The sequence below is a fragment of the Lingula anatina genome, chromosome 2, assembly GCF_051362555.1.
Source record: "Lingula anatina isolate TDL-2025a chromosome 2, LinAna3.0, whole genome shotgun sequence".
NCBI classification, from domain to species: domain Eukaryota; kingdom Metazoa; phylum Brachiopoda; class Lingulata; order Lingulida; family Lingulidae; genus Lingula; species Lingula anatina.
Window position 1 is genome coordinate 11,464,941 of NC_141768.1, and position 24,533 is coordinate 11,489,473.

A 24,533-nucleotide genomic window follows, 5' to 3' on the forward strand; every position below is an offset into this window, starting at 1 on the left:
GGGGGGAGTGACCAAGGCCGCCGAGAAGGCCACATAGAAGAAGTGGCAGGCATCCTTCATGCTTGACCCGTCTGTAAAGAGAAGAGAACCTCTGATGATGATAATACCGCAGGTATTATTGTAACTAAGATCCAATAACCAGGATTTTCTAGGACATGCCATTTTAGTTGAAGATTGGGTAAGGGGTGGTTGGGATTCATCTAATATCCTTGTTACAACCCTGAAGATGATTAAGTTCAATTTTTGTCATGGTTGGATAAGTCTCAACAATTTTTTTTCTTTTTACTTAGTTATTAATCTGTAATTATTTTTATCATTTCAGTTATTACCTTTACTATAGTGTTATTTATTTATGAGTTCTTTTCAATTCAAGCACTAAAACATGTACTTGCATGACTATGACTAGTTGAATGCTAAGCAGATCAAGTGAAATTATCACAATGTTATCCTGTATGTACTGACTTAATATAATCTTTTTTTTAGCATGCTAAATCCACCCTTCCACAGTTCTCAGAAGATGGCAAATCTAAAAGTTTACAGATGACTCATTCACAGAATAACAACCCAGAACAGGGTGTAGAACACCATTTTCCCAGTGGTGATAGACAGTATCATATTGTAGATGAAGAGGCACTTTTGACTGAACATGAGAACATGGTGAGGGAGGTGTGGAGCAAAACATCCAGTTTTAACTAAAATACCCCCAAAAATGTGACTGGTGAAAATCTCTGTGAGGGGGCAATACTGCTTTCAAACTGATTTCTAACATATATGGTGCAATTTCTTTTTAGTTTTGGAATTGGATTATTGGGCCATTTGTGGTTATAGTGGTTTTGTGTCTGTTTTTCAAAGTTCATACCCCCCCTTTTTTTTTCAATGTATATATATTTCTTGATATTTACTTTTGATCACTGTTGAGTTTTCATTTTGACATCTTTTATGATCAGTGACAAACAGTGAGCCAGTAGATAGGTTAAAGTCTGACATATATTCTCATCTTTCAATTACTTAATTCCAGACAAGCACAGCCAAAACTGTGAGGAAGCTTACTTCAACAGCCCTCCAGGTCCTCAATTCTGCTGAAGACATAGTAAAGGCCAGTTCAGATCAGGTACCACAGGAACCCAAGGTCCAGAAGAAAAAAGTTCTATCAGGAGAAAAGAGGAAATCCACTGTCATATCTCCTGTTAAAGAAGGTGTTTCTGAGAGGCATGAAGAGAAATACACCAAAGGCTCAAAAAGTAAAATTCAACAAGGGGGGCTAAAAGCAGTGTCACATCTTGAAGTGGACACTCAGCCAAGCAATCCAGAGGATGTGTTGAAAATCCAATGTGGGCTGCATAGAATTGACTCTAAGAGATACAAAAGGGATTTTATTGTCAACCGTAAAACAGACAGTGAGAAACTTGCAGAAAGTGGTCCCAGTGCAAAGCTGGAGAGTATACCACAAGGGCAGTCTGTTGATGAAGAGGTGGCAGAGCAGGAAGAGAAGGTTTGTTTGGCGACTTTAGTCTGCCACATATTTGACAGTTTAGCAGTGGTCAAAATATGAAGATTCTAGAAAATGTAAGCAACCAATTATAATAAAGTGTTGGAGCAGGTTAAAGAAAGACGGCAATTATAAAATTCTTTAAAGGAAGTTAGTTTTTGAGTTTGAGTTTTCTTTCCACAGATCTATATGACAGCAGGCAAGGTGTTTTCCTTAGAGGACAGAATTCAAAGACTTCAGCAGCAGGTGGAGGAGACCACTGAGGACACGTCTAATGAAGATATGTCTTACCTGGAGGACCAGGTGGCTAGAGCAGCAGCCCAGGTTACCCAGAGACAGAGAGAGGCATGAAGTCCATTTTATCATTCCCTAAGCAAAGTTACTGAGGTGGCAAATTAAGAGTTTTACTTAGAAGTATTATGGAAGTTTTTTAAATGGCTTATAACAATTTTGAAATTTTAGAAAATTCAAGAATGTAATAGTTTGATTTTTTAAAATTAAATATTGGTGACATTTTGAATATTAGTTGTCTCATGCCTACCAGAAGTATCTTCCCTTTTGATTTCTTTTAATTGAATAAAACTGTTAATAATAAATGGTGGCCAGGTGGAGAAAATAAGAACATGCAGAATTCAGAAATTTCAATTTTATAAAAAACATTTCCATTTAGGTGACATCCATAGAAACAAAAGTAGGGAGGCTCCACGAAAGATCTTATGAGAGAAAAAACAGTGAAGAGGCCCATGAAGCTCAGCTCAGTTCTGAGGAGGAACCAGACAGCAGGGAAGAGGTGGAGGAACTTAGACTGCCATCTGTTAAAAGCTTGAGAGAGAAGTTCAAGCAAGGACTTTAGTTTACTACAGAAGAACGGCATTCAAAAATAATTTGTCTGCATAATGTAGATTGCAATGTATAAGATAGTGATATTATTAATTGACTCTTTCAATGAATCATTCAAGGTAACCAAGATATTATAACCTTAAGGTTACATGTAACTCATTGTAAAAATACAAAATGGCTTCCATATGTCAGTTATAGACATAGAAAAAAATCAATTCCATACAGTAATGTAGCAGATTGGAAGAATTTTTAAAACTTCATCTTCTAGTTCATGGGGTTAGGTGCAGAGGGTGAGAAAACTGCTGAGTCATTGCTTAGCCAGAGTACCTCTGTTCTTCCAGACAGTGCTACAATCACACTGTGTACCCTTTTTTAAAATTTTTTTAAGAGTGAAACACCTTGAGCACCCTGAATTTCAGAGTCTAGTGAGAACACACCTGTAGTATGTGCTGGGTAAAGGTTCTGTAAGTTCCCACCAGGACTCAGAATCTCGGGGTGCCTTGTGCTTGTTTCTGTGAATTTGTCAACTCCGTGCTTTCAGCACCACTGTTTGGTGTCCAGCAGTCGTAGGAATTTTTTTCTTACAATATTTTCATTGGTTGAGGGTTATGCACCATGAGTGCAGTTATTATCACAATTATTTTGCTTAAAATATTTTTGGAATATATATTTACATAAGGACTTACAGTTTAGACAAATGTTTCTATTGCAGCTGTTTTTCATCTGTAGTTAATTTACAAGATTTTCATTCATGTGGATAGTTTTTAAATGTGGTTAGTACTGTATATGTCAGAAGTCACAAGATGGTGCACTAAATACATGTCAGCTTTATGTGGGGATAACACTGGGATAAATTTGTTCTTCAACATTATTAGAATAACTTACAAGTTTGTAGCCATAATACCAACAGGTCTGTTTTTCCGTTTTATTGCTAAAACTTTTTATTGTCTGTCATATCAGCATCCAACAACACACATTCCCATGCATGTAAAAAGTTTGACAAAAAGTGAAATAGCTTTGAGAATAAGCTTTTGCATCTCACTACCTTAAACTGCCTTTTTAAAATTTTCAGTATTAGTTGTGAAATCAAGCTTCCAGGCCTTTTTAAGTGGGTGTCAGCTGTTGTGCCTTGAAAATGTGACATGCATTTGAGAAACTGTTTATAAAATCATACATTTCTGTTGACCAGCATTCCAATCTAGAGACATTTTATAGATTATACTAATTTTTGGAACACCAACTTTTAGCTGTTCGAGATTATCGTTGTTTAGGTAATGCAGTTACTTGCACATATTTGACTCTTTCTGCCTTTCAGTGGGATAAAACTTCTTGTATAGGACTTCTTACTAGACAGATTTTTGAGACAGAATGATTGAATTAGACAAGGACTACATAGGAGATATATTTGACAGTGACACCAGTGGGGACCTGTTTTATATTTATTCTTGCAAAATGACCCTATTTGTGATATAAAGTGATAGAACATATTAAGCTATTAAGTCACTCAGACACTGCAAACTTTATTGGAAAAATAACTAATTAAAAGAATATATTTAAAAAGTAAAAAAAATTAAAGATATGCTGGGATTAAACTAAATCTCTTTGGATCATTATGGCATTGCTCAATGTTCAGATAAAAAGAACTAGTTATCCTGCTTATCTAATGGGTAGACGGGGGAAAATGATATATTATTAGAAATAGAGTTTATTTTTTGCTGAAAAGGGCCAGGGGCTCAGTACATAGTACATAGATATTTTTTCAGATTTTTAAATATATACATTTTCAAAACAAATATTTACATTCTGGCATAGGTTTCTTTGTACAGAGATAAATAAAACTTCTAAACGTTTAAAATGTCTCCGCATTGTTGTTGCATAGAAGCACTTCTGTGTTTGAAGGAAAGAGTATGTTGCACATCCCACAGTATTGAACCGAATTCATTCCAAGTTCATTTCTCTCTGTTTTGAAGTTGCAATGTGCATTACGGACATGCTCACACACTCCTGTATATTATATAGAAATAATTAAAAAATAGGAAAACGAATAAATCCAAGATGGGTACCATAGAGTCACATACCGTACTTACATATATGAAGCCAACTCAATGTAATTCCATTTGATAGTTTAAAACACCAATTGGGAGTATTTCCATCTTACAAAGAACTTGTTATTTTGACACAGCAGCCTATTGTGTTCTGAGGGACCATGGTTGACCAGGTGGTGAGGACAAGACATCCATCCAAAGTGGGGTGATGGTGGAAGTTTGTAGGGAGTCCTAATAACCTCTCAAAATCTTTTTTGCTCTAGGGTATCTATCCCAGAGGACATGCTTGTTGCATCATTTGATTTTTGATCACTGAAATTCGAAACTTCGTCCATGAAAATATACCCACGAGGCAAACTAAACTCATCAATATAATCAGGTGGTGTTGGAAAATTATAGGATGGGTCTGGTTTCTGTTCAAGCTTTCTCCTGGTCTTCTTTTCTTCCTCTAGTTTATGGACTATGGCCATAGACACACCCATGCTAACAATCTATAATATATAAGGAAATGGACTAATCTTATGTTTGTGATGTTTTCATCATGATTGAAACTCGGCTAACATATTTTATTTTAATGTCATCTCAGATAATATGCACAACTGTTACCAAAGTGATATAAAAATGAAAAATAAGAGTTTTATTCACAATTACTCAAAGTATTTTAAATGGTAAAATATGATTAATTTCATTCAGCACAACATAGCATTCTTATATATTTTTAAATACCCACCATTGAGGAAGCAGTGACAAGAATCACTACTAAGATCAGTGTTACAAATCCTCTACTCAGCATTTGCTGGGCTAGCACGCCTTCCATGCAACTCTATAACAAAGTGTGAAAAGAAAAAAATATCATCATCATCATTATTATTATAATTATTATTACATGCTCCTGTGGAAATATAAATAATAAGGTGCCACAAGCTTACATTATAAAACAGAGCATTATTATGTCTTCCACGTTTGGGTGCAGTCTTCGGGTGCATGTAGTTGTCTGCTGGATTCTGACACTGTTCTACTGCAGCTTCACTTGTGGTGTTGCAACAAGACCTGGGCACCAAAATATTTTCTGAAAAAAAAAATTAAATTCATGTGGGTTATATCTTAACATATAACCCAGTCTGTTCTTATATGAAGCAGAGCAAGAATGTATTACCATTACTAAGGCAATACATTCTTGAGCATATGGATAGCTCAGTTAAGCATATATAGAAATAATCATTTAGTGCACTTTTAAGTATTATTATAATAATATTAAAATATTTGGAACTTTGGCAATGAAAGATGGTCACACACTGCATTGTGTATGTAGTATGTACGTGTGACTACTTAGTATAGTTATATCCAGTTAGAAAAAACGTTGATCAAACTCACTGTTTGTCTGACTGAGATACCAGTGGGAAGATTTATACATTCCCCAGCCAGATCTCTGCAATCCACAGCACTCCAGCTGAATGAGAAGAATAAGTTTCCAAAGGAACACATTTCAAAACAGGTTTCAAGGAATTAGAGCAGTTGTAATGTTCACAAAATGCTCCTTAAAACTAATGCAACACAACATTAAAGAGAAACCAATTAAACAGAAATTCAGAGAGAGGTGTGATGCTTCCACATAAGGTACCACCAGCCAAGTAATGAACCAAAGCGCATAGCAAGAGAATTTTTACAAAATGTAGCTTCAAAAACTGAGAAAATAGCTTATAATAAAATATACAACCAAAATAGGTTTGGAGTACAATAAATAGAATTGGCTGCCATGACTTGTATGCATGAGGCTTTTGAACTCCACAAATTATCTTGGGGTTCTACACAAGTTTCTAGCATGGGGTGCAAAGGCGTATGCACCAACCAGGGAATAAATACTTCCATTCAACTAGTATATACTCCATGTGCCATTAATTATAACTAGTGTACTGTCCATTTCTCATGTGTTGGGAAATTATTTCTTTAAATCACTGTTTGTGTGTTTCTACCCTTTATTATTCTATAACATACCAGTGCTTATTTTACCTTTTGTTGGTATTTGTCCCACAAGTCTGTCACCTCTGGATAATCTACATGACCATATCTGTTTATCAGTATGCTTTCTAGAGACTAGTTGTTCATGAAACAAACAGCATGATATTCAGTTTGTATTTTCAATGTGTACAAAATCAATTTTCTCCAGGCTGACAGGACAAAATGAGCATAATACAATATGCAAAATCAGAAGAAAAAAAGCTTTTTAAAGCTGAAAGCTGAACCCCCCCCCCCCCCCCATTTAATCAAATCTCTTGAATTAAATACTTGTACAACAAAAAGCAAGAATATTATATTCATTTTGCAAATTTATCAGAAGTTATATATCCTTACTTGTTCCATGTCCACTCTTGAGAAGGCCAAAAGAATACTTCCACATATTAGAAGTAAACAAAGAACAACCAAACAGCCAAAATACTGCAAAATAAGAAGAAATAGTGGCTTTATGACCTGAACATTGGGTTCATTTTATAAAACTTGACCTGTATTTCAGAATATTACAAGTTACTGGCATCTTTCCTGTTAGTCAGTCAAATAGTTAATGAGAAAGTGCACTATGCCTAAATACACACACACACAAACACACACACACACACATTAAAAAAACGTACTATTTTCAAATGATTTGACTTCTGTCCAGCACTAACACAAATGTTTCCCAGCAGGAAAATAGCCACAATGGCCACTGTCAGGGCCCCTACTGCTAGCATGCAATAACCCACAACTTGGCAAGACACCAAATTGTCTGTAATTGTGCCAACAAGTTTGTCTGGTGTAGAACTGTAACTGTCAACAACCATCCATATTCCTAATCCAGCAAGAAGAAAACCAAAGAGCTGAAGAAGAAATAGACAAATAAACAAACAAATAAATATGGCATGAAACATTTTTAGAAATACTTTAGAAAAATTTCAAGAAATACTTTTAATAAAAATTGCATGAAAGCAAATAATATTTACCTTCCATTATTCGATCAACAAGAAATATTTTTAATATCTGCCAATTTACCAGCTCAATTCAAAATTTAGAAAAAATGAAAGAGATCCCAAGGCAGTTATGACACATGGTCATAATTTTTTATAAAGTTTATGCATTACTGAAAATAACTTACCAATATCCAAAATGTGACAAAAATAAGAAAAACCCACACACCATTACTCTTCATGCTCAGAAATATCTTCTTAACCTACACCAGCATCAAAAGTGAAGTTTCTAGTGACTTGATTCCTGTCATTTTAAAATTGCACACTGTTGCTTGCTGATGTCTACATTATAATCCTATGTGCACCATATCTTCAAAAATATTACACGGAATTATGCACCCTTTGCCAATTTAAGATTGGGTGGGAAAGCGCGTAAGGAATTTTCTCAATGGGGTGGGGCATTATGCAAAATATGCCACAAGAAAGATTTATAACATTTAAATCTACATAACTATTTATTATGGGGACAGGTAATGAATAGACAGTATGATGTGAGCATTCATTTACATATTAGGTCAATGTACATAGGGATGTCTACCCACGGTTTGATTTAGACTTATGGTTAAGTCTAAGAAGTTATTTTTCTTTCAATGTTTACATATTTCCAAATCTTAACTCTAGGATGTTCACAATTCTTAACAGTCAGGGTATCATTAAAAATAGAGATTAAACTGTGAAATTTTTAATAATTACTTCTTTCCTTCAAGGGACAGTCATGACACGTTAAAAAATTTGGGCCGCTCAGTTCAAAGTGATGTTTCTTGTAAAGTCTGTTCTACTAGTGCCTCAGAGCTCCCTGTCTGCAGGCTGTCTGATAATAATTGCTTTAAGACAGGTAACCAATCTAATCCCTCAGCTACCCCACTCTGCACACCTGTGCATCAGACAAGTCCTGTGCCATTAGACTAGCTTTCTATGGTGTGCTAGGCATAAACCAAGGCTTGATGAGGTCTATGTGGTTCAGTAAATCCAACATGACTGAGAATAAACACATTTTAAAATCTCTATGGCTCAAATCAACAATCACAATCACAAAATGACCACAACTTGAGATTACAAACTTTACTTCTCTTGGATTTTTATTCTTTTTAAATTTGAGAAAAATACATTAGAGAAAAAAATGCTCAATGTCCCATTTATCACAATATTAGTTGGCATGTGCAGATGAGCTGGGATGAGCTGATTGGTTCATAAGCTGTAACAGCCTTTTACGACATGGCATATTAAGCTTGCCTGTAAGCTATATATACAAAGATGTAAATTCTTTATGAACATGAATGAAAATAGACACTTAATAATTGTTCTTAAAGCCCAAGGAATCACAAACTATGTGTCTGAAATTACAAAAAAAAAAAAGTTTGTTTACAAGGGTTTATTACTTTAGTCTTATAAAGCCCTTTTCATCTTAACAGCACCAACAATTGCACAAATCAATAAATAAACTGCTATGATATATTATAATTATGGAATGTTGAGATAACAGTTTTAACCCTGTCTTATAACACTTGTAGATATCTAAGGACTAGCTTTTAGAAATGTTCATTCCCTTGATCTTGGACCCATTACACTCCAAGGCTTGATACTACCCTTCTATAATTAAATCTAGATCCCTTAGCACTGTACTCCATACTTGGTTGGGGAGTTGTAAGGACTCCCCCCCCTCCCCCCCTCCTGCTGTAGTTTCACAAAACATACATTCACTTTTGTAAGACCTGTATACTCACATTTTCATAGATAAGTTGTTTTATGCCAACTAGGGGAATAACACTTATTCTATGATGTTTTTTTTTATGCATTTGTTAAAGCAATAATAACTCTTCGTTTCGGCCAAAAAATGAATTTTCCTGGAGTAAACAACAATTTTCCCATACTTACCAATGGTTAATGTATCCATTTTTACATTCAAAGTTAGTCCCTGGTTTTTTTCTAAAAAGTTTGGTTTTTTGTTAAAATCACTTAAGAGATTTTAACAGAGTATAGACATCAATGGAGGTCACGTGGTCTAAAGACAAGTTCAGATATCAGAATAAAAGCTATAACTGCTGTTTTTTGGTAAAACAGAATATATTATATTTCTATGAGTTATTCACAAGGTTTTTACTGTGAAATATAGATATCATACGAAGAGTTATTATCCCTTTAATAACTGATAGCAAAAATGGCTCAGTAACATGATAATTACACCGACTGAACATTTGTACAACAAATTATAACTTGTAATAATTTATTACCCAAAAGCCCTGATATACTAGCATCATAAGAAATAGAGCTACACACTGATTAAGCAAAAGACTAATTATATGCTTTAAATTGATATCAACTATAATATATCTGAGATACCATCAGCAAAAGCTCTGTGGCAGTAACAATGCCACTATTTTAACTTTGATATCTTAACTTTGGGTATATAACAAAATACTATCTGAATAGAATGTTATAATTTGAATGGCAAACTAAAATCAGTGTCAAGCTTCATAAATGGCCATGCTGGAGAGAGGTATACTACAGGTAAGTATTCCAAAAGTAAAGGTTGTCCTAACACCACTTTCTCTTACTCACAGAATATGTACAAAATATTTAATGTACAGGCACTGAAATAATGATATAATGACCTAATTTACTTTCATTATGGTTCTGATGGCAATTTGTCATTCCAATGATACAAGAGCTTAGAGTTCAGTAGACCTTGCTGTTCAGGTTATAAAAAACATGGTAGTATATAAACTAATTTGCCACTGGAGGCGAACATTTTTATCCTAAGAAAAAATATCTTGTAATTTATGCCCAAACTATTAAAGACCAATCTTATTCTTTTTTTTAAGTTGGAAAATGAAAAAAACATCTGCATCCAGAGGATCCCACTAAATGACAACAAAGGGTTTCATAACATATGCAGTGACCCTGTCTTCTTACTTTTGGTCACAATTTTACAAGACATAAAAATTACTATCATCCAACCACTGAAATGTCCATTTAATTAATTCTTTTTTAAAAAAATTGAGCAATTATTTAAAGACTAGGATAATAACAAATTTCATTCCTCAGATTTTTCAAGCACCGAGTTTGCAGAGATGGCAAACAGGAATATCAAAACCACAATTCAACAGGAAAAAAATTAGCCCTTTCTATGCTTCTTTTCTTCAAACCTGCTGACCGTGTAAACCACCAGGAAGCTGACCATTTGACCACTGACCATGCCTTGCCAACCCAGGTTTAATTAAATCTTAAAGCAGAGTCCATTTAGAAATGAAGGTAAAAGTAGACTTCAAGTTGCCATGGAGCAGAAGTGGTCATTATATCATCATTGTCATGACAACACCAGCCACAAGTTTTCTTCAGTTGGTATGGTGTCTGGTTAGAGTTGTGATATAACAACATCAGGTGTGTTTTGTCTTAAGTTTATATGGTGATGGTTTGGTGTCAGGATAGAGATGCGTCAGGACAAATAAAGCCACATCCTGATTGGACCAATAGGACGTGTGTGACGTGATGGCACTGATGTATTGGTTCTCCATTTTTCCTTCCTTCAACATGTAATCCAGACGATACTCCAGCTCTGAAACAAAAAAATGTTTTCTATATTGGCATATAAGCACAAAGTATTCAGTTGCTCTTGATTTTGCTCTTAATTTTTACAGGTAAGCCAGTTTACCTAATTATTTTAAGCAGTCACTTATATATATATATATATATATATATATATATATATATATATATATATATATATATATATATATATATATATATAACAAGCTTAAGTGTGGAACAGAGTGCTCAACTGTCTGGAGCATTTGTACACAATTAAAATAAATAAATAAATTACCATTACCCCCCCCCCCTTCCCATCCACCACCACTACCACCACCACCTACTGTGAAGACATAGACAGATGGACACTTTTAAGCTAATTACCTGTGTGTTCCATATTTCTCAGAACCTCATCAATACTAAGAGTTCCTTTGCTTTCTTCACTCTCACTTCTCTTCATCTCACTACTCATCTCCCTTCTCAAATCCTCTGTCATGTTACACAACTCTCCATCAAAACGTAGCTGTCTTGCATCTTCTTCCTCCTCTTCATCCTGTCCTAGCTGTGGTCTCAGAGAGCTGTCTGATGCATCCTTCTCTTTCACTTGTTTATTCAGGCCACTCAACCAGCTCCCCAGCTTGCCTGCCATAGAATGGACACATAATATCAATGCACTAGTACTTCAGCTGTTACAGCACCTATGGTACTTTTATAGTTACATGGAAGCTGACTAATTTTATATTAATTCCCATTTCTCTAATAATAATAATAATAATAATAATAATAATAATAATAATAATAATAATAATAATAATAATTGATATTATTATTATTACTACATAAATTTTAAATTGATATTATTATTATTACATAAAACAGTTTTGCATGCGTTTTAATATTATTATTACACAAAACAGTTTTGCATGTGTTTTAATACATAATTAATAAAATTTGCATGTGCTTTGTCCTAATTTCCCCTAGTATTGATATAGAGTTAAAATGAGTCAAAATTATTCATCCATAAACTTTTTACAAAACAACCCAAGTCAACTGTAGGTGATAATCAAAACAGGTACACATCAGAGTAGACTTTTTGTTAACAATGCAAAGACACCTGCACTTACATATAATTTGTGGGACAGGACCAAATATCTTTTACTATTTACATGACTAAAAACATATCTTCTCCATTAGTACAAATATATATATCATTTCAATGAAAATCTACCTTTAATAGATTGTTTCTTGTCCTGCTGATCTAACTCATCCTGGCTGCTGTCTTGTGGGGTTTCCTGTGACTGCTCCTTCATTTCCAATTGTCTCAGTTCTTCTTGCTTCTCTTCCCTGATACTTTCAGATTTACTGAGATGACTAAACTGTTGCATGTCTTTTCCTAATAATAATAACAATGAATTAATTTTCACAAACGTCTTAGTGCACTCTTTCTTATATTCTACATGAAATAATTCAAAAGCTGTGGACATAAATTTTAATTTTTCTCTCCATATAATTGTTGTGGTACATAAAATTTGGAATGTTAAAGGTACAATGACATAAGATAAATTGTAGGTACTTTCCCTTCCTAAATGCAGATTATAAATAATAATAATCTGAATTTGTAGTATTCACCCAGGGACTTTATTTATTTATCAATAAAGGAATAAAAATGTACACAAAACATGTTAACTGTTAATGACAATTAAGATAAGTTAATCAAGATGTAATACAGTGATGCCTGTACCTGTGTCTTTCATAATGGAATATGCTCTGGCCTTCAGGTTTTCATATGGGACTTTATTTGGTGCATCATGCTTGTGTACACGTAGTGGCAGGATGGTGGCATAGTGCTTCAGAATTAGGGGCTCTAACCTATAGGCCTAGGGGAGAATTGTATACTAAACTCAGAAAACAACCAAGTTATCTATATGGAGCAGCTCATTCTACGAAAAAAAGAAAGAGAGAGAGAGAGAGAGAGAGGAGAGATAGTTAGTAGAGGTTATGAGTTAAGGGTAACTTTACATTAATATATATAGCCATGCTATGATAATGAAAACCTTAATATATCATAAAATATAATTTACAAGATAAGCAGTAAAGTTGATGATTTAAGTTCTTTAATTGGTAACTTACAATTGGATCAGCAGGATGAAACAGGTTAAAAACTCTCTTGCACAGACTTCTAGGCAGAAGATGGTCTTGGGTGCCATTTTCCTGGGGCCTCATGCCTCTCAGCGCAAGAAATACGGCTAGTGGAGATCCAACGCAGAAAAAATTTTCCAGCTAAAAAGTAAAATGATGAAAATTGTCAAGATGAAATATCTTATGTGCAAACCAGCACATGAATTCAAAATATTGGCATTGTCATCTCTACAAGAATTAAACCTCAATGCCCCCCCCCCCTCTCCAAACACAGTAACAATGTATTTGTGCTGGCTTTAATAGCAATTAACAGTGCAAAATTCACGATCTTTTTTAAGCAAAAAGCAAGTTTTTCTAATATCCTAAGTCTTGGACATTTTACAATAGCCTTACATCACCAGTGTATACCAGTACATAGTTTTTATTATATTTTTCTCTAAATCCTTACCCTAAACTTGAGAGTGGGTGTCTGTACATTCTGTTTACTTTGGAGACTGATCAGCTGTAACTCAAGTGAATTCACCCTGAAATACAGATATTACAAAACATGAGTCCATATAAGTGCATTTAAAACATTTCTTCTTGATCAAACAATAAAATGTCAAGATATTATTCAATGTGTCATTAATTTGCCTCACCTGACAAATAAAAAACCTCTTCTTAAAAAGAATGACTTAATACAGACAGCATCTTATTACAGTTCCAAAACATTTGCCTTAGGGAGAAGTTATCAATCTGATTACCATTCTTTGACATAATTACCCCAAAATTAACTAAGAAATGATATGACTATTCAGACAATAAACTGAAACAGACACATAATTATTAACTTGTTTAACTTAAAGGAATACAGTGTTGAAAAAAATGTGTTTAAGCTATCATTTGTGTGCACAAAAGTCATTTTTGATAAAAAAAAAAAAAACAAGTGATTACATTTTATTAGTTTTTACATAGATTCTATACAGGTGTTATTTTGGTTTAGTTTAGTTTAAAATACACTAGTGTGGTGGTGCTGTAAGGAAGTAGACTATAGAGTGACCTAAGCAGCATCAAAGTGTGTGAAGCCATTCAGGTTGATTCAGTTTCAGGTGCAGTTACTTCAACTCCTTACATCAAGTATTTTCACACAAAAGATGAGAAAAACCCTGAAAATGGATGTTATTTATAAACAATCAAAAACCAACATCACAGTTCTACGTTTACAGTTAAGGTTAGGTAGCAGAGCATGTTTGTCACACGCGCCGGACCTGTCAGCTGACCTGTACCTGTTTACTTCCGGCTTAAACAAGAAAGTAACCTAAGGTTTGGCAGCTGGCATAGTTTTTCACACTGCCGCCTTCCAGGTAAGCCACGCAATTTGAACAGACAACAGACAAAGATTACTAGCAACTTTAATTGTTTTTCACACCTGTGTAACTTACCCTGTAGGGACTACTCCAATCTTACAGTTACTCATTATCAGTGCTGCAGTAGCATGTTGAAAAAAACTTTAAAACCAGTATCGTGTTTACATTCACGTTTTCAAAAATACACCTGATAATCCAACAACACTTCTTCTATAGACTGTTTTTTTCTTTTGGAGCACCAGAAGTTGCTCTCCTCTTTCTTTCCATGGCGCCCTCCCTCAAGGCACAACTTGGCACTGCTCTGGCATTTATCGTTGCATTTTTGTACACCAAAAAGTCAAATATACTAGGAACAGCATCATTTCTGAGTTTTCTCCTTGCTTTTCCACCACATAATTCAGCTTCCAGGTCAAGCAGGCAGCATTTTGACTTGAAGTGGTTGATACAGATTCTAGCATGTTTCAACATTTGGCTTGGATTTTTTAACTTGAAGCATTGTTCCAAATTTGATGTTCTGCTAGCTGTCTCCAAAGGTAAAACAAAATAGCTGATGTCTTTCTTATTGTATCCTTGATTACGGCACCTGGGTGCAACACAAGTTTGTGGCATGTTGTTTTTATGAAGCATCTATCTTTGGTGAACCATACATTTTCATTACAACACATGCACAAAGTAGTCAGTAGATCTGCCACATTTGACATCACTAGAAACCAACCAATCAGAATTTTTTCATGCAAATTCCCCTTTTCTCACTTTAATTTTTTGAAATTTAATTTAATTAATTAATTTTATTTTTATTATCATTATTACCACTGTCTTTGATTTATAGTATTTATAATTTTAATGAATCAGTTGACATTTTTTGTTTTTTAGGTAAAACAGGAAGTTTTAGTGTCCTGGGGCCATACTCTCCAAAGGTTTAACTTATAAATTCTTGTAACATTTTACATAAGTCTGACTGTTCACGTAAGTTGGCATTCTTTTAGATTTGTAATAAAGTAATAAAATAATGAGAATGCGACATCTGCCCTGTTTCTTAATTTTGATAAACAACAGCTATCAGCGTTTTACTGGTCAGATATTTTCTTACTTCTTCCTGGCCTCCTCCAGCTGAGAGATCAGAGGACTGGCTCCATTGGCTTCCATAGATTTCTCTTCCTACAAAAAAGGTCTGAATATGTTTCTCTGAACACAAAGAGTTGTATGATTTAAAGTCTTTGAAAATTGTACTAATGCCACTGCTTGGACTGATACATTTCTTCATCTTACAAAAAAAAAAAAAAAAAAAAAAAAAAAAAAAAGCTCAATGCTTCAAAATGAATGAAAGAAATGATACTTTGTTATCAACATTAATTTCATGACTGAAATATAGTTTCTAAATCAAAAAACCAGGTTCTCTGCAACAGCAATTTTAAGAAAGTCCATTGTATCTGTACATAAAAAGAAAGCACATGTATTTCACAATATCACATCTTGTAAGTTTAAAATCATTTGTCATGCCACACTGATGTGCTGTGTTCTCTTTACTTACTATTACATTGGTCACATACTGGTCATACAGCTGAATAGGATTCCACCCTGTTATAATATCATACATTATCACACAGCCTGTGGAAGATAAAAAACAAGCATAAACAACAATAAATCTTGCAAATAATACTAACAGCCTTACCTTTTAGCGGACATCCCAAATAATGCACTTTTTTATTTATAAACACAATGATGCAATTCTATTTTGGTTTACTAATTTTAATTCAGCACTATGAAAACTTCAGTCTAGTAAAACAGTTACAATTGTTTGGTGAAAAACAAAGTTTATCATCTAGTGATTATTTCAACTGTCTGTGATTTACAATGCAATGTAAGGTCAACAAAGATAAGTGTCTAGCATACTGACCTAATGAATGAGCTACTATAGAGATTTTTCCTCCAGTGCTCTCAAAGTATGGATGTCTATCTGTAAACATACTGTACAACCTGTTTAACTCTGTCTGCAGTCCTTGTGTAATCTGAAGACAAAAAACAAAGGCTGCAGGAGGGCAAGAACAGAACTGTGCCTATCGACACACTTCCACTACATTTTTGAAAAAAATTTGAAAAAAATTTAGAAAATGGGAAAATTAAATAAATAATTAAAAACAAAAACTTTGAATTAGAACTCTTAACTCAATTAACTAGGAGGCCTGTCTTATTCAAGTGTTAAAACTGACAGCCGGGAGTGGCCGCCAAACAGCAGATTTGAAGCACTTCCTAAGTGTTCTCAGCAGTATGTCCCGACACAAACTAAATAACCATAGCAAAAGTGATTACAACATAATAGTGACAATGGCTGCATTCACAGCAGCAGATTAATTAAACCGAAGATCAAATATGGAGACCCATTTGAAAGCTCGCCATCCAATCCCCTAATAGACACTATGGGGATTACACAACAAGCATTCAAGTGGGTCTGCCATATTTGATCCATGGACCAGTTAGTCTGCTGTTGTGAATGTTGCCAATGTGGTCATCTGTAAACAATGTAGTTCAACATAACAGAATAAAACCCTGCTCTTGAGGATGTAATTCTTCCCCATAGCACTGTCAACATGCAGTTTAAATGGTAAGGAAGTTATTTTTAGTACAGCGATAATGATATATTTATATATGCAGATAGATAATAACATACCTCTGATCTGTAGAGAGGGCTAGTGTAGTATAAGATGTCCATGGCACTGCTGTTAAGAATAGTTCTCAATCCTTTGATTTTGTGAGGAGTGATCGACTCCACTATATCTACAAGAAAGAGAAAAGTTAAGAGATTAAGAGAGGCATAGCCAATCTCAACAACACTCACCACCAACACAAACAGAGCTTCTCTATTAAACCATGTAATGTATCTGTGAATCTACAAATAAAAATATCAATCTTTAAACGTCAGAATCAAAAAAGTCTGATTCAAACAATTTGAGAAAAATAAAAGGAAAACATATGGAGAGTTGCACTGGTTCTGAACATTCAGTTAGTTTAATGCTCACCTCCATCTAACTTCAGTGAAGATCTCCATTCCACTGGCAAAAACTCTGCTCTCTGTTGCCTGTCTTCCTCAATATGAGGGAACCATCTGGTTTTCAATTTACCAGCAACTTCTCTCAATCTAGAAGACAAGATATCAATTGAAAATGTGCTTCGACAAAAATGCTGAAAGCTTCATGATATATTTGACAAGTAAGGTGTAAAGTAGGTAAAGTATGACCATAGCATCAAATTATCTAGGTGACAGTGGCATCTCTTTACTTTCTGCACTAAACATTTTATGTACTTCAATATTGCACTTATGCCAGGTGACACCCAGACAGAGTTGAAATCAATTTATATGTTAGGCTTGATTCATAGAAAGCAATGAAGCACAACTGTCATAAAATCTAGCAGCAATTTCATCAGGGCTTTATAAATTATTTAGTGTGCACTCCAAGTCAAACAACTTTCATAAAATCTAGCAGCAATTTCATCAGGGCTTTATAAATTACTAAGTGTGCAATTTAGCACATGACATGTGCAAAAATGTGTTACATCTGCAACATATAGGCTCACTACACTGCATAAATTTTATGAAAAGGCAATGAACATAAAATAAATATATATAATCTAAAGTAATTAAACAAGCACAAATTTTTACAAGTTCAGTTTTAATTTGGTTTGGTGTAAAAGACCTCATTTACCACTATTGCCCAGTTTCATAAATTCTGGATTTTTACCACTGGATAAAATTCTTATCCTTTGGGCAGCTATCCTGTGGGTAAATAATGTTCCCCAAATGCTAGATACTTATTTTCTTTCTTATTCAGTGGTTAGAAATGGGTACTATCCATAGGATAGCACTTTTTGTGTCAATGAAAATGGGTCCAGTTTTGTTATACAGTACTAAACACACTATTAAACTAAACTATTCTACTAAACACATTATTTTCTAACTGTACTTGGAACTTTTATCAGTCATAACAAAAAAGACCAACAGCCTACTCAAAAAAGCCTACTCACTCTGCACAACACTTCACAATGCTCCCTGTGTCCATCTTCTGTCCTATTCCATGGATGACAAACACTAAGTGAGTTATGTCTGGAGGTTTGTCTGTCCCTTCAGCTTCATCAAAATAGCCACGATGGAGTTTGGAACCAACTGAAAAGCAAAAACATATTTTTGATAATTTTGTAATTACCTCTATACTCATACAATTTCCCAAAAATTACAGAGGAGTAACCACAAATCAAACCAGGAACCAGGAAATTTTCGCAGGGGGATCCAGAATAATTTGAAGGGGGGGGGTGTCCAATTTTTCTAGGAATGACAGGTCTCTGATACGAAGCCAACCCTCGGCCCCTTTGTGGTGGGGATCAGGGCCTGCTGAATAACTCCAAAATATAATGGTGTTTTGGAGGGAAAATGGTGCCATTTGGAACAGTTTTCAAATGGAGAACATCAGTGTAATTTTTTTCCCAGGAACCCAAGAGGGGGGGGGGGGTTAGGACCCCCCGACCCCCCTCTAAATCCCCCACGGTTATGATCCCAGTTTTCACCCACAGGCAGCCTTGCTTACTTACTTTTTTGCATGCCCAGTTTCTCTCTGACAGATCTGTAGAATCGTGAAGATGTGGCCTCACTGTAGAGGTACACCTCCAGGGGGCTGTACCAGTCCATATGGAACTCTTTAAACTTGATGTTGTGTACAACTACAAAACAAAAGATAATGCAACAAAGTGAAAAATATTGATTTTACAAATTAATTTGGACAGATAAAGGTCATATCCAGTCTGGTCATTATTGAGGAATATATACATGATCAATTAAAAAAAACTGATACAAAATGATATAGACATTGCAACATAAGTGAAGTTCTAAAAACTTATTTATTAAAAATTCAAAACCAAATGAAATATCTGCTGAGACACCATCTGTTCCTACTTCACATTATCTTCCTTGGTCTGCAGCAAGCAGTCAATCAATCTACATGTTTTATGATAACTAAAGGTTGCAACAAGCAATCAAAAAGTCAGTTCACAGAAAATCAATATTAGTGTGAATGGAGCATGTACAGTTGGTAATCAGGTTTATAGCCAATAAGTAATAAACTAAAGACCCCAAATGGAAAGGAACATTGGTATGTTTGCATGTGCCCTGGAGAATTAACACTTGTTATTTACATGCCTCCATTATCTGTTGCTTTGACATTTACATAATACTTCTTGGTCTTGCTAATGTACAAATTAAAACATTTTTATAAGGTTATGAATTATTCTCTGAATGAACCTTTTATTACAAAATACTGCTAGATAATATTTAGGTCTGATGGCTTACGGACTTACATGTCAATTCTGGCAGCACAGCAGATGTGCCCTAAATGTCTGCACATTATTGAACAGATAGACTATGGAGTTCTCTAGTTTATCTTTAGATAACCAAAGGTTAAGTCCCAAAGGCAAGTTATTTTTTTCTAAAGACATAATAAATGATTCTGTACAAACTGAAAACAGAAAGAATCCATGTAAACTGAACACTTCACTCTGCTTAATCCAATTGTTGAAAAAAAAAAATTATTAAAATGTATATTCACAGTTTCTGAAAATCAAAAGTGAGAACCAGTAAGAAATGAGAATTGTGGAAGAAGCCAGAAAAATGTCAATTTTATTTGTTTGTTTGTTTGTTTGTTTATTTGTTTGTTCATTCTTTTATTAATTTATCATCATTATCAATATTAGTCACTAAGAGCTAGCATTACTAGAACGTTATATAATCTGTCCTATGGCTTTCAGCTTCTGTTTTCTTCAATAGTGTAGGAGAAATAACCCATTTAGTTGAAATAATCCAAAGGAGAAATAACCTATTTAATTGAATCAAAGATTTGCACACATGGAAAAAGTCAGTGTATAGCAGGTTTACAATTTTCACTTACAAAGTGTGGCTCATAGGTATGGCCAATTGTAAACTGTAGGCGATAGCTTATAATATAATACAAATTTATTGATTGTAATGCTTGGGTATTAGCAGAACAATTACTTTATACAATTTTTATTGATATTTCATTACACTGACCACTTGAGACAATCTTGGTAATACAAATATCATTTATTTCTGTTTACAGGTAACATGCCAGCAAAAGCAGGGAGAATGATCAATATGTTTCATCTAACGAAGAAGACAGGTCTTTCATAGAGATATACAATTGCATACTATTAACAGCAGGGTAGCAGATGTTTGTTATATAGTTGAGGGGAAGACTGAATGTTGCACTCCAATAGAAATCACTCAAGATAGCCAAAATTCTCCTGACTTAGCGTAAAATTAAGCAAGATTTCATAGGATCAGGAGTATGTGGTCAGAAATAGAGGCACACTAACAAGCTCCGTGCAGAACTGAACAAGATATATCCAGGGATATTTTTTAGTTGTTTTCTTTTATAGTTGTTCAGTTGTTTTCTGATTGTAAATGCACAACAGTACAAAATTGCCATGTTTTGCATGTATAGCTTTTGTATATATTTTTAAAACAACATTTCCAGCCCAAGGAGTTTCCCTGAAAAGTTAACCCCTACCTAACATGCATTTATGCACATTTTCTAGTCTCATATGATATCATGCAGTGTTGACAACCTCTTTTTAAGCTACCGCGATTGATTTCTATTATATCACAAATGATTCTATGTTCTGGACTTTTTCCTGCCAATAATTTGCCTATACTCTCATAAATGACCTTTTACAACCACGATTCATACTGAAAATAAATAAGAAACAGTATTATGTTGGAAATACTAATAAAAATTATTGTTGTTGGTTAATACATTAGACTTAAAAAATTGATGATAGCAGACTGGAATCTTACCCATTTTTTCTCCTTTTGGATTATAGAATGAACTCTGAGCCAAACTCTGTGACTTGAATTTAGCCAGGTGCTCTGTCTCTATCTGGTCAGCATACCCTTCCTCTAATGGCTGCCAGGAACTCTCATGGAACCAGGTACCCCTCAGGATCTCTGCAGGTTCACCTGATAACAAGATAGTTTCTTTTAGTAATTGTGTCCACCCCCCCCCCCCCTCCCCCCCACACCAACTCTTTATTACTGATTTGCATGTGATGTCATTCATACATAATGATTTGGCCCAACTGGCTGCAGGAACCGACCCAGGTGTTGAGAAATAACATAAGTCCCCATGGGAAATAAGGAGTTGGTATTATGTCAATATTTCATGATATGGCAAATTAAAAGGCCACAGAAATGTGCACCATATCTGCATTAATATATCCTAGAATTACTGTTTAAAAAAACAACTGAGAACTGTATGTCAGGTTGATTCCACTGGAAGATCTAGTTTTTTTTTTTTTGTGGAGGTCAAAAGAATAAGAAAAAATTATATAATACATTATTTATAGACTTCCTAACCCCCCCTCCCCCCCCCCCCCCCCCCCCCCCCACACACACACACACACACACAAATAATGATAACAACAATACACTTTTAAGCATCTACCGGTACACCATAAACACTAAAAAAAGAAATGTCATTATAAAAACGTGTTTAATTTCTGATAAATATTTCATCCACATGCCATTTGACCTGTACCTGTCCAGTAAATAGGATAGCATTCCTTGCTCGCCACATCCACCTCATACAAAGCTCCTCGTACAGATATCAGATCTACATTGATCCCGTCTTCAGTCACTTTCCTCTTTGGTTTATGAAGATTGTCAAGCAAGGCACGGTATTTATATTCAATCCGCAGAGAGTCGTAGCCAGTGAAAGGCGTCCATTTCTTATCACCCTTTTCCCTATAAAACCACCTGACCTCCCCGGGATCCAGATCAGTGACGATTGTTCTCTGTGGACACAGATATTTCTTGATGCGAATTGTTTTGGAAGCATTTGAAATCCGAGTTCCTGAAGTCGAACGTGTCTCCAGCTTTTCGGGAGATGTGTGGCTGGGAAGCTCTTCCTCGTATGGCGGCGGCCCTTCTGACTGATATAGTGGGTCGGACCTTTCGTCGCCGACAGACGAGTATTCCATCTTTTTGCTCTTCCTGTGTTTGTACCATATGACCACTGACCTTGACCTTGCCTTCACGGCAAAGTAGCATGTTGACCCGTTGTCATACGTATGTGGTTTCGACAACCACAAAGATTTCTTCCCTGTTTTCAAATATTTTTTTCTGTCTGTTGACAATGAACTTTAGCTGTTATCTTTCGTATTTTCGTTTTTTTTTTTGTTTGTTTGTTTGTTTGTTTGTTTTTGATAAAGATAATTTAATGTGACTGCTTGGTAAAGTTGGAAATGGAAAGAAATTAGACCACAATTAGAGTATCATGATGGAATATTGGCTTTAGGCCTACATACAGTATGTTTACCTTATCTCCACCTTCCTGCACATAAAAAAGACGGCTAATTAATACTTCTATGGGCTAATCTAAGAAGTCCTTTTAGTGACACTTTCTCTCAAAAGAGGGCGCTATACTCTGGCTGTCTGGCGATGCGACCAACAGACTTTACTTCTTCTCATGCCTGCCATCTCCAACACACGTTCGTTAGAAATTCTCTTCACCCACGATATCTTCACAGGACCGCATTTAGTATAGCCTATGAGTAGCAAATAACAAGAAAAAAACAAAAAAAAACTATGTCGGGACTTTTATTTTGAACTTCTATATTAAAGTGATGCACTACCCTGTAGCAAGGACCCCATGGGGTTGGATATAGTAACAGTTCACGGGAAACAATATCATCAATTCACAAACCACGGTAAATGAAATTTGAAAATCACAGTTGGCAGTCTTATTAGGCTATAGTTAATGCTCCAATGCTTCTCTTTAAATGCTATATTGGTGGTGACTGGTGAGGTGGGCTTAAAGTTTCTTTTATTTATTCAGATAGGCAAATTTTTCATATGACAACCCCCAAAGTTTGATTCGCCCTCTGACGACATTATTTGCAGTTAGTACACACGAGATAGCTGACAACTTGTGAAAAGGTTTTAAATTTTCGCATAAGAACCCCTCCTTTTTTAGCTGGGAAAAGGTCCATTCGGGGTAAATTTGATCCAAGTTTAAGGTTTCATGAAAAAAGGTCCAATTAAAAAAAACCCTTTTGCAATTTCTGGCTACGGGCTTGACACTTAAGAGAAACCACAATATAAAAGACATTTAAAGTTAACCACACCATTGTTTTTAGAATCATGTGCTACTCAATGGGATTTTCCGGACTTTTTTTTTTTTTTTTTTTTTTACTAGATACACGAGGCAAAAGTGCTGCCCTGAATTACAGTAGTGGTGTTGAGATCAAAAGTCTCTTTTAAATTTTTGGTCTGCGTACAATTTCCGTGATATCGTGGAATATGTATTTCTCTATGAACAGATGACAAACGATGTGTCAGAAATGAATGGGCTGCCGGAAACTTTAAAATGTGAGGATGCAGCTGAATTTGGAGACACTCGAAGTTCACACTCAATCAGTGCACCTGAATTGTACCCTGGTTGGTTAATTAAGAATGAAATGCTGAGTTCGGCTCAATGGTATGATTCTTTTTATGCTTTATTAATAGTATAAAAGAGATAATTAATTCCATTGGATATTCTGGTTAATAGTAGTCTGTGTACCATATTGGTAATGTGCCTACTTTTTGCTCTAAAATAGCGTAAAAAGCGCTTTCACTGATTTTCAATGTATGAGTCCATTTGAAGAAAACAGGAAAGTAAAAAAATGAAGTGAAAGATATATTCTAACATTCTACTTTTTCTAAAACTTTTAGCAGAATATGATAAATCTAGTTTTCTGTTTAAATCATGGAGATTTATAAAATTCATGCCTTGTTAGTATGAGGAGTTTTCGCATTCAGTAACGAAGATTTTATTAACGAAAGTATTTTAATACTTTCGTTTTTTTTCGTACTTTCTTATTAAAATAATAAAAACCCTTTCTGATAATATTAACATGTTATTAGAACTAACAAAAATTAGACTGCTCTAAAGGGGTATTACGACATGCACGTTTATTTTACTGACACATTTTGTCCTCAACCTGAACCTATATTTTTCGAAATGCCTAGTAACGAAGGTTCTGCAAATTACTTTCTATACTGTATAGGAGAATGCAGTTTTGTCGTGTTTAGTGTAAAGCATTT

The 24,533-nt window shown here is 34.8% G+C and overlaps 3 protein-coding genes across 10 annotated transcripts in view; 1 reads left to right on the forward strand and 2 right to left on the reverse strand.

The window, feature by feature from the left end:
- LOC106175185 (uncharacterized) overlaps positions 1-4,188 on the forward strand; it is a 25,384-nt gene extending 21,196 nt beyond the window's left edge. For all 8 annotated transcript variants that reach the window (XM_087005821.1, XM_087005820.1, XM_087005822.1 and 5 more), the window contains 4 exons: positions 484-657; positions 1,019-1,492; positions 1,673-1,834; positions 2,160-4,188. In XM_087005821.1, coding sequence (XP_086861947.1) covers positions 484-657; positions 1,019-1,492; positions 1,673-1,834; positions 2,160-2,342 — 993 coding nt within the window. In that variant the 3' untranslated portion in view covers positions 2,343-4,188. The remainder of the gene's footprint in view (positions 1-483; positions 658-1,018; positions 1,493-1,672; positions 1,835-2,159) is intronic.
- On the reverse strand, positions 3,760-8,265 carry LOC106175186 (uncharacterized). Its single transcript, XM_013557057.2, has 8 exons — positions 7,505-8,265; positions 7,005-7,229; positions 6,727-6,810; positions 6,385-6,468; positions 5,749-5,824; positions 5,304-5,443; positions 5,105-5,197; positions 3,760-4,865 (listed from the first exon to the last, which is right to left on the reverse strand). The coding sequence occupies exons 1-8, from the start codon at positions 7,556-7,558 to the stop codon at positions 4,617-4,619; spliced, it is 1,005 nt and encodes a 334-aa protein (XP_013412511.2). The 5' UTR covers positions 7,559-8,265; the 3' UTR covers positions 3,760-4,616.
- Positions 8,266-8,429: 164 nt separating this feature from the next.
- Positions 8,430-22,472, reverse strand: LOC106175188 (phospholipase DDHD1). Its single transcript, XM_013557059.2, has 15 exons — positions 21,985-22,472; positions 21,246-21,407; positions 18,971-19,099; positions 18,410-18,548; positions 17,407-17,525; positions 17,058-17,164; positions 16,287-16,398; positions 15,921-15,997; positions 15,480-15,547; positions 13,492-13,567; positions 13,035-13,184; positions 12,646-12,781; positions 12,133-12,297; positions 11,289-11,546; positions 8,430-10,932 (listed from the first exon to the last, which is right to left on the reverse strand). The coding sequence occupies exons 1-15, from the start codon at positions 22,424-22,426 to the stop codon at positions 10,754-10,756; spliced, it is 2,319 nt and encodes a 772-aa protein (XP_013412513.2). The 5' UTR covers positions 22,427-22,472; the 3' UTR covers positions 8,430-10,753.
- Between the last annotated feature and the right edge of the window lie 2,061 nt (positions 22,473-24,533).